At 37.4% G+C, this 10,251-nt stretch overlaps 1 protein-coding gene across 3 annotated transcripts; it reads left to right on the top strand.

Annotated features, from left to right (window-relative positions):
* Positions 1 to 3,531: 3,531 nt before the first annotated feature.
* On the top strand, positions 3,532 to 8,392 carry LOC112784833 (uncharacterized). Of its 3 annotated transcripts, none has more exons than XM_025828161.3 (9): positions 3,532 to 4,110; positions 5,160 to 5,308; positions 5,971 to 6,132; positions 6,309 to 6,401; positions 6,691 to 6,835; positions 6,944 to 7,054; positions 7,133 to 7,215; positions 7,684 to 7,741; positions 8,038 to 8,392. In XM_025828161.3, the coding sequence occupies exons 2-9, from the start codon at positions 5,162 to 5,164 to the stop codon at positions 8,115 to 8,117; spliced, it is 879 nt and encodes a 292-aa protein (XP_025683946.1). In that variant the 5' UTR covers positions 3,532 to 4,110; positions 5,160 to 5,161; the 3' UTR covers positions 8,118 to 8,392. The 3 variants fall into 3 exon arrangements, 2 of the variants coding, with proteins under 2 accessions (XP_025683946.1, XP_025683949.1); XR_011878910.1 differs by having other exon boundaries at positions 3,534 to 4,110; positions 7,330 to 7,741; XM_025828164.3 differs by lacking the exons at positions 3,532 to 4,110; positions 5,160 to 5,308 and adding an exon at positions 5,664 to 5,891.
* Positions 8,393 to 10,251: the final 1,859 nt, after the last annotated feature.

The raw sequence follows: 10,251 nt of genomic DNA, 5'->3' as shown, positions 1-10,251 counted from the left end.
GTCTCGATCCAAGCACTAAATTCATTTAACCTTTCTCTGTACCTTGCTGGTGGGATATCATCAAAGGTGAACCATTTGTTGGAAGTTTTAACTTCAGAGGACCCTGTCTGTGTATGGCTAGATGAAGTTGTTGGTTCATCCCTTTCAGAGGTTATTTCTTCCTCTTCTTCTTCTTCTATAGGGTTGACCATGGCTATTGCTGAAAGGTCTGCTTTGTAGTCTTCTTCAGACCAATCATCTGTCTCTTCTCCGGTTTCAGCAGTCCCTTCCTCAGATTCTTCAGTGGTTTCTTCACTGTGTGATCGATTGTCCAAAGAGATCATATTAATTGATCGTCCTAGGGCCGGCGACCCTTCCTTGATGCCTTTATCTTTTGTAGGGACATTTTCTTCTCTGAAAAAATTTCCTGGTTTCCAAGGGGGATAAGGCTTGGGTTGACAAGAAGGCTTAGACTGGGATGAATAACTTTGTCCTTAGGGGGAGATGGATTTTTTGGTATTTGCTTGTCTGGCTAAATGGTAGGTGGACTTAAAAATGGAATCATAATCTGGGATTTCTGGCGGTGAATATGTTGGAGGGAACAAGACAGGTGAATATGAAGGCTATGGTTTAGGATACATGGATAATGGGTCTATAGCTAGTGCTTGGGGTACAGCCGCTTTGCTTTTGTCTATCTCAATTTGTCGAAGTTGAGCCTTGACTTGATCTAGCTCTCTATTTTTCTTGTGGAATTCTGGGCCAAAGTACCTACTGTCAATATAGGTTTTGAGTTCTTGATCAAGTTGAAAAACTTGCGCAGATAGTCACTTTGTGAGTTCAGCAACCTGTTCTGCCACGGAGCCTATTTGTGCTGAGAGAACTTCAGTTTTTTCTACCAGAGCATCAAGGGTGTGATCAATTGGGAGTAAGACTTTATTTTGGCTGACTGCATTGTCTGTATGCCAATTAAGTACTTCCTCTTGAGGAGTTGTTGCTTGATGTCCATGTGGAATAATTCCTTGAGGAATCACATAAGGTCTTCTAGTGATTTTCTTTTCATCAGTCTGGGTCACTAGAGGTGGGAATTCTTCCTCATAAGATTTGAGAGTGGCAATGCATGGGATAGTATTGACTGACTGATAAAGATAATCCATAGAGCCTTTTTTGGACAATCTTGTTTTTTTGAGCATTGGTCTCTTTTTGGCCATCGGAGCTGCTTTATCATCATCAGGAGGCTCCGGTCTTTTGAAGAAGCATGGGGCCTGTAATAACTTCTTTTTCTTGTTCCTTCGTCTTTTAGCATAATCCTCATCATCAGTGTCACTCCATTGGTTAGCACAGTCACAATCAGAATCACACATAGAGGGATCAACATCCCAAATGAAGTGGCCATTTATATGAGAAACATAAACAGGTTTTCCGCTCTCATAAAAGTACACCGGTGGATCATTCTGATCGTGAGTTGTCTGTACCTGAACATGAGAGATCATATTGATTCTTCTGAAGGATGGTCCTCTCAGTGAAGTTTGTTTGGTAATTCCAGGTCTCTGAAAAATAGTGGTCACCGTTCCATCACTATTATGCGTAATAGTTGGTGGTGCTGTAGTGTGAACATCAACCTGTTCTTTCGGGAAAGCTCTCTCATAATCAGTAATCCATTCCAATGGAATGATAGAAGAAAGTTCATCAGTGATAATCATTCTTGGAATGTTTACGATTGCTGGTCCTCTTGCATTATATGTGAACATGAATAATGCTTCTCCTGTAATGTTCGGGAGATTGAGGTCAAGAGCATGATCTTGAACTCTATAGAGGACTTGATGGTGCAAAGTGGCTTGTTCAGCATTAGAATCCTGAATTACTCCAACTAACTGAATCTGGATCTTTAACCTTTGACATATCGTTGGATCTAAGAGTCTTATGGTGAAATTAGGTGCAATAGTGAGGATGACACTTCTGTTTAAGAGTGTAGTTACTAATGCTCCTATCAATGCATGTTGGTATTCTTTGAAAGTGGTATCTAAAAGAGCAACTTTGGCTGTTATAGGAAGGGATCTTCTCCCATGAAGAGTGAGAATCAGCCTGACTACTCCTAGATGCAAATGAGTATAGCCCTGATTTTGGTAGTTTTGAATAAGTTCTGGAGGGATCTCCAAGGTTATGTATTGTTCAGCAGTAGTGGCTTTTAGACCACACTGTTGTAGATGGGAGGACTGGATGACTTCTTTGGGAGGAGGAGAAGGGTTTCTGTGGATGAGATGACGAATGGAAGTGAGGGTAGATTTCTTTTGTCTTTGGTAGAAAGAATAAGGACTTATAAGAGGGTATTCAGTGGCTGGAGTTCGGGAGTCTTCCGGAACATGAGTAAATTCTACCAATTGGTCAATTTTGTTGCCGAGGGTTTTCTTTAAACTAGTGGGTAATCTATCTATGCTCAGAGAGGTAGAGAGATGTATAGGTTGTGAAGAGCTTGATGAGTCTGTAGGGTTCATCTTTATGTTTGGTGATTCTCTCTTACTTGCTTTCACTAGTGGAACCTTCTTCTTCCTTTTATAACCTTTAGGCTCTGATACCACAGGGGTGAATCTCCAATACTTCAGGATAACAATGGAATAATACATTGTTTGCTTATCCCAAACACTCTTTGCAACCATAAAAACGAGTGAGATTAAAGGGTCCGAGCAAAACTTAGTATTACAACATTGAATCCCTTTTCCACTATGAGAAATTCCCATGGATCCTTTCCATGCCATTTTTCTGTTGAGCAGGATCCTCTTTTAAAGGCAAGCTCAGAGCATACTTTTATGGCACTGGATTGAGGAAGAAGAAAATAACACTAGCTAAGCTTTCAGAGAGAGAGAAGGAGTATTTAGAACATTTTGTAAGATAGGAAAAGTGGATATATTACAATGTTCATTCCAATCTGATTACAACTGGGGTGAGCAACTCCTTTTATAGAGGTCTCTAGATAAAAATGATATCTCACGAAATCTAGACAAACCTATCATACAATGCCAACTGGAGGATAAGGATACGTCTTATCTCTTTCTAACTTTTCTGAGACATGTGACAGAGGTCACTTTATTCTAGCACACTTAATTATACATAGTGGAGCTACTTAAGATCCAAATGAAGAAAACAATGAAGACCCATTTCTCTACCTACAAGACCCGGATACAGATCTAAGAGCTGTCAATTTGGCTTCTGACTCATCCTTCTCAGATGGTGATGGGACCCTTCCAGAAGACTATTTCAAACCGTCCCTTTACTAGAGCTGTCAATTTGGCTTCTGACTCATCCTTCTCAGATGGTGATGGGACCCTTCCAGAAGACTATTTCAAACCGCCCTTTTACTAAAACAGTAGCTCCACTATGTATAATTAAGTGTGCTAGAATAAAGTGACCTCTGTCACATGTCTCAGAAAAGTTAGAAAGAGATAAGACTTATCCTTATCTTCCAGTTGGTATTGTATGATAGGTTTGTCTAGATTTCGTGAGATATCATTTCTATCTAGAGACCTCTATAAAAGGAGGTGCTCACCCCAGTTGTAATCAGATTGGAATGAACATTGTAATATATCCACTTTTCCTATCTTACAAAATATTCTAAATATTCCTTCTCTCTCTCTCTCTCTCTCTGAAAGCTTAGCTAGTGTTATTTCCTTCTTCCTCAATCCAATGTCATAAAAGTATGCTCTGAGTTTGCCTCTAAAAGAGGATCTTGCTCAACAGAAAAATGGCATGGAAAGGATCCATGAGAATTTCTCATAGTGGAAAAGGGACTCAATATTGTAATACTAAGTTTTGCTCGGACCCTTTAATCTCACTCGTTTTTATAGTTGCAAAGAGTGTTTGGGATAAGCAAACAATGTATTATTCCATTGTTATCATGAAGTACTAGAGATTCACCCATGTGGTAATGACCAAATTGCCCTTTGCCTTAATCTCTACATATAATTTCCAATTGTTCTTCACTAAGTTAGCAAAATAAATAAAGAACGAGGGGAGAGAACACGTGTGCGTGTGGGAGAAGAAGAAGAGAGAAGAGGGAGCCCGCTGATTCTGCCACTGCCGTTGTTGACGTTGTTGCTGCCGCCTTGTCTCAGCTGCGTATCACTAACTCAAACTGAGGTGCTATTCCGTCAAATCCTAGGCTATGTGACTTTGAGTAATTCGTGATTTTGATTGTGGTTTTGAGAAATCGAACGTGTTTTAATGCGATTGGGCACTGCATTGTGGTTAGATATAAGAATGTGGAATAGGAGCTAAACCCTCTCATTACTGATTTACTTAAGAGTAACTTGGGTTGAAATAGCCTTGGTTGTTAGAATTGTGGATTAGTTTGAGAGGATTTAGGGGTGACTTAGTTAAATATGCACGTCTAAAGTTCAAAAAACTAGACTGGTGATTCTTGTTAGCTAATTTATGATTAGCATTAAGCTTATGTTAGTCTTATAAATGGTTAATTAAGATTTAGGTTGAAATTTAGCTTATGGGACTAAAGAGCTAATTGGATTAGATTGTATATAAACTTTTTTGGGAACTTTCTTGTACTTACAATCTTACATATGTTACTTTTGTAATTTCAGATGATTAGTTGTCTAATTCTATTTTGTTTTAAGAGAATATTCCGTTTAAGTTAAGTGAGAGTAACAATATGGAGGCTTATATGTATATTTCTAGTTATTCACAGTTTGAGAAGGGTACTAATGCTCTCACCAGATGTGAGTGTTACATGGTAAGTGTTAGGTTAAACACTATAGGGGATTAAATATAATGCTAGTAAGCCTGGAGGAAGGTAAGTATAATTTACCCTTTTTCTTTTGTAATGTCTCTTTCTTGAGACCTTTTATTTTGGATATGATGGTGTGATATTGCCTTTTCTGTTGCCATTTGTAGCATGATTTGATGTTCACTGGGCTCTATCCAAATTTGGATGTTTAGAGTCCAAAAGACATGCCATCGAAGAAAAAGCATGTATTGTCATGTTGATATTTGGGCATAAGCTTGACTATATTTTAGGCACATTTTATAAGTCAGTGTGCTTTGTCTTTAATTTATTGGTTTAAATCTTGAGCTATCATAATAAGCTCTTCTTCTTTCAATAAAAAATAGGCATGTGCATTGTTTGGTGCTGGAAAGACAATTCTGAATTGGTTGATGTTAATGACTTATTATAGGGATGGTCACTCCTCGTGCAGACAGTAAACTGAAGCATAAGAGGGATGAAAAACAAACCCAAATCCAATGTTGGGAGGAGGAAGAGCCAGAGAATCATGGTAATGAGATCCTTGGCAACCCTTCTCTCAAGGGGGGTCTTACGAAAAAGGTTATTTTCACCCTCACAATTCCAACCTTCATTTGCATTTGTATGTGATGTTTAGTTCAGTTTGTGTTTAAGTTATATAATTTGGTTTATATTGTGTTATTGTGACATTATGTTATTGATGTTCGGACTCAGTTTGAATATTTGAAGCTAAGTAGTACTTATGTAAATCATATTCAAAAGAAAGAATTAAAAAGGCCTAGGCTGTATAGGCATGTGGCTGTCCTAAAACAGCTAGCCCAGACACTATGAAACTGACTACAAAGTTGGCCCAGCCGCCCAGCCCATATACTTGACATGTTGATCAGATGGATTAGGATGGCCTGTCATAGCTGAAGCCTGAAGTTATTTTCCATTTGCAGAATGTCTTTTCTTTCTCTGTTCATCAAATATAGGGTAAGCTGCCAATTTAATATGGTGCCGCCAGAAAGAAAGGCACTCGTGGCTCCTGAAAGATCTTAACAGAATCTTACGTGTGCCAAAATGGTGGTTTACCCTTAAATATACTTTCAAGTTTTGGGGGTATTATAAATTTGCGAGTATTTTACACGTTACATTTGCACCTGCTATTTTCAGTCTTGCTGTGGTATGCTCCATGCCTTAGTTTATGCTTTTACATCCCAAGGTATAACAAATAGTTTGAAGTACATTTTGCTTTGTTACAGACAAAGCTTAGCAAATGTGATGAATCAATGGGGCCCAAAGAACATGCTACTACAATGGTGGGGCTTGCAGGAATTCCTGTATCTCCTTGCTACCCGGACTCAAAAGGTGGAGTCTATTTTGTTCTTGAGAAAGCCTCGCTGGTTGCTGCTTATGTTGGAAAGGTATTCTTTTTAATGGAAAGATTTTCGTGCCTCTTTCTTTGTTCCTTACTTAATTTTTCTCCCATTTTTCTTAGTAGTGATAAGAATGAAACTGCTTTGTGATAAATATGAAACTAAATACTTTGTAATTTTCATGCTATATCTAAATTCAATTTTCTTTTCGTGAACTCTTTCAGAGGTACCAGATTTTAAATCCAGATGAGCATGCCAATTTCCTTCGAAGGAAAAACAAGAACCCTTATGATTATAGGCCTGATATTGTGCATGAGGTTAGTAGAACCACCCGTCTTCATCCTCTTTTCTCTCTCTGTTGGGTAATTGTAAAACCTTGCTTTGAGTGTTGATCTGTTCATATTTCTCTGTCTGGGGGTATAAATATTGTTCCTTTGTGCTATGGGTATATACTTTTTTTCTCCCCTTTCATTTTGATTTGAATTTATTTTTATCTAATTTAAGAGGGTTTTTTATTTTCTTTTTACTTCCCTTTTTATCAAGCAGACATTGTTTTTTTTTTTTTTCATTTTTTATTTAACTTTCTTTTATCCATATTATCATTAGGCCCTTCTTCAAATTATGGGTAGTCGGCTTTGCATGGCTGGTAGGTTGCGTGGTGTGTTCATTAGGACTGATGAAGGAATACTAATCCGAGTTGAACCAAACACCCAGATACCAAAGACTCTTGGAAGCTTTTGCAACATGATGGGTGAGTTTTGTTTCAGATAAATCTGTTATTCCATTTTATTATGGTTCACCATTAAAGTCATGTACCTAATTTATTCTTATTTTTATGAATCTTTAATTATAATTATAGCTGAGCTACTGCAAAAGTTCAGCATCAAGTCAAAGGGTAAACGTGGAAAACTTTTGCGCCTAATTGAAAATCCTGTAACTCAACACCTACCCGTTAACTCTCGTAAGATTGGTGAGTTTCCTTCTATAAACCACTGATATTTTCATCCATGTTATAAAAATTCTTATGTATAGCTTTTCTTGTGTTTAGGGCTTTCTGTCAGTTCACCTAAGGCTGTTCAAATAAAGGACTACCTCGCTGCTGCTAATCATGATGAGAACCTTGTGTTTGTGGTATGCTTAATCCCTTTGTATACATTTAATGATAGGGACAAAGACAGAGACATGGACACAAAATTTGTGTCTAACTTGTTTGGCAATAGTTGAGGACAAGACAAAATATTTTAGGTGGACATGATTACTCCTAGCTGGACCACCGCCAGAAAAGTAGTCGGCCATTGGATCCTTGCCAAAAAGAGGTTGCTGACGGCAAAGGTCTGGCAGTCGGCGGTGGTGCTCCGGTGGGAGCAATGAGGTAAATATTGTGTCCCCAAGTTGTCTTCAGTGTTCTCAATTTTCAAGGTACACAAAATACACAAATTTTAGTATCTATTTTCATGTCTCTGCAACCAAATACAATTTTGTGTCTGGTCTCTTGTCTTAGTCTCAGACTCAGTCTTAGTATCGGTATCCTGGCCACCAAAACAAACTTGTGAGATTTTGTTGAGATCATCGACTAACTTGCGTGCTTCTGTTATTGAGGTTGGTGCAATGGCTCATGGAAAGATTGATGCTGAATATGTTGATGATTTTATATCAGGTTTGTATTGCAAAGTATTCATGTCACTGGTTTACATTCTCAGTTCTTGAGTAAATAAAGAAAGACTACAATCTATTTGCTCATTATTCTTCGAGCTTTTGCATAGACTTGATATCATTCTAGATATTTGAATGCATTATGGTTGTATGTTTGCTAGGTAGCCCGTACTTGCATTGAATAGTTTGTTTGGTGTCCTAAAATTCAGTATGTCGATTTTGTTAGGGGGCTAGTTGGTAGTTGGCTACAAGAATTAAGTTGTTTCTTATTTCTTATTTATGTTATATGGATATTTACAGTTTCTGCATTGCCCTTGAGTGCTGGGACTTGTCTGAGACGTATCTGCGTTGCATTGGAGAGGAATCAGAAGATTCACTGATTAATAGTTCGACTTATTTTCTGTTGCCATGTATACTTGTACAGGTTGGTAACATCTCCAATTTTGGTAGCTATAGGCCCAGAGTGTTTGATCAGGAAAGTTCTTTGTAGTTAATTATTATTTATTAGCTTCTTGTTTATTATTCTGGAAACAATTCTTTCTCAGTTGATTTTGGGGCAGTTTGTCTCCCATTAATGTAAATGACACTTAATGGTGTCTCTCTTGGCCACTTCTTTCTAATCACTAGTAGTAAGAATCTTAACAATTATTGTCAATTTGTCATGTTCTTATTGCATCTGGGCTGCCTTTGATTTTCAATTAAAGTAACTTATTGACAAAAAGTAATTAAATAAATAAATAATAAAGTGAGTGTTGAAGAAGGTTGGGTACAGGTTGAAAAACTGAAACTCTGAAAGTAAGAGCTGAAGATTGGCTATAGGTTGAAATTGGAAGTGAAGAAAGTTATAGGCAAGGGAAAATAGAAGTGCAAGCTTGAAGTTTCACAATGAGATATCACAATACCTGAAAAATCATATTATTGCAAATTTACATATCCAATATGTATGCTTTTCTTGTTAAATTATTTGATTGTAATATAATTAATTATTCATAATAGTATTAGATAGCGTTATTTATGAAATGTCAATTTAATTATATGCAGAACTTTGAATTGTGTTGATTAATTTACACGGTCATGTTGGCCCACCGTTGTGCATACTAGGGGTGTGTATGGCCCGACCCGACCCGAAGATCCGACCCGGTCCCGAACACTTTAGGGCCTTATTTGGTGTGATTTCATCGGGTCTAGGGCCGGGTATGGGTCTCAAAAATAGACCCGGTCATTATTTCGGGTCGGGTTCGGGCCATAGCTCGGGTCACCCGAAATCGGCCCGGTGGCCCGGTCATCATACATAATTAATATTTTGTGTTATTAGTAATGGATGATGGCTATTATTATGTGAAATTTAAGTGTTGTAAACCTTAATATTTTGTGTTATTAGTCATTATATATAAGACTATATAAGTTAATATTTTATGTTTAAAATACATAAGACTTTAGACTAATGCATAATCTTGTTTTATTTGTATTGATTTAAATATTTGGTGTTATTAGGCAATATTAGTATTGATTATGGTTATGCTTTAATTTTATAGAAGAGTTGGTTCTTATTATATTTTTCTAAGTGAATTTTACTATGTCAAATAATGATTAGAGTCTTGGAAATTTGGATATTTTTACATGCTAACTTACAAGAAGGTATCAAGGTAATATAATGTTAACGGCCCGGTTTTCACCCGATTTTTACCCGGTATAATCGTGGCCCGAAAGTGTATAGGTTTCATCGGGTCTAGGGTCGGGTTTCGGTCTAACAAATAAGCCCGGTATATATTTTGGGTCGGGTCTGGGTCGCATCAAACCCGGTTTCACCCGGCCCATGCACACCCCTAGTGCATACCACGTCGTGGATGCCAAACTTGTCATCCTCTTTTCCATATTGTTTGCATCAACAATTTCTATTTGACTTCAAATTCTTCTCTTATTTTCTTTTTATTTTATGTCTGTTTCTTTATTCATCCGAATATCAAGTTTACTTAGTTTTCCCCGAAAGAAATTTTTTACGAAAAAGAAAATTGAAAAGGGCAGAAGCAATTTGCCCCCTGCAAGTTGCTTTTAAATTTTTCAACCGAAAACCTCACACGTTGATAATAAGAAAGAAGAGATTGATTGCAAATATTTCTTTTTCATTATGTAATAAAGTGATCTTACAATAGTTTCTAGCTTGCTTTTTTTCTTTTTAGTTCTTTTACACAACACAAACATACACACCACTACTAATATGGGAGGCAGCAGATTCTGCCACTGGGTCCAAGCCTTGGCTGCAGTTTCTAGCTTGCTTGAAACTAAAGTTGTAGTACAATTTTTAAAAAAGAAATATAATTCTATGTCTAGTCCATATAACAAATGGTTATACAGTACATTCAGCAGAGATGCCACCCAGGCAAAATACGCCAAAAAAAGCAAGCAACATATTGATCACTGGGCATACTTCACTGAGTCACACTGGCTCCTCATTCCCTCAAATGCTTCCAATATTTTGAGATCAACAAGCCAAATTGGTTTGGCTTCGGCATG

Source organism: Arachis hypogaea, chromosome 20 (assembly GCF_003086295.3).
Source record: "Arachis hypogaea cultivar Tifrunner chromosome 20, arahy.Tifrunner.gnm2.J5K5, whole genome shotgun sequence".
Taxonomy (NCBI): Eukaryota; Viridiplantae; Streptophyta; class Magnoliopsida; order Fabales; family Fabaceae; genus Arachis; species Arachis hypogaea.
This window is presented reverse-complemented; position numbering and strand designations above follow the sequence as displayed.

What these genes read in the sequence shown, in the direction of transcription:
- LOC112784833 (XM_025828161.3), top strand. Translation starts at nt 5,162, where the DNA reads ATGGTCACTCCTCGTGCAGACAGTAAACTGAAGCATAAGAGGGATGAA. An exon ending in TTGCTGCTTATGTTGGAAAG is followed by an intron (nt 6,133 to 6,308) that starts GTATTCTTTTTA and finishes GAACTCTTTCAG; the next exon opens with AGGTACCAGATTTTAAATCC. An exon ending in AAGCTTTTGCAACATGATGG is followed by an intron (nt 6,836 to 6,943) that starts GTGAGTTTTGTT and finishes TTATAATTATAG; the next exon opens with CTGAGCTACTGCAAAAGTTC.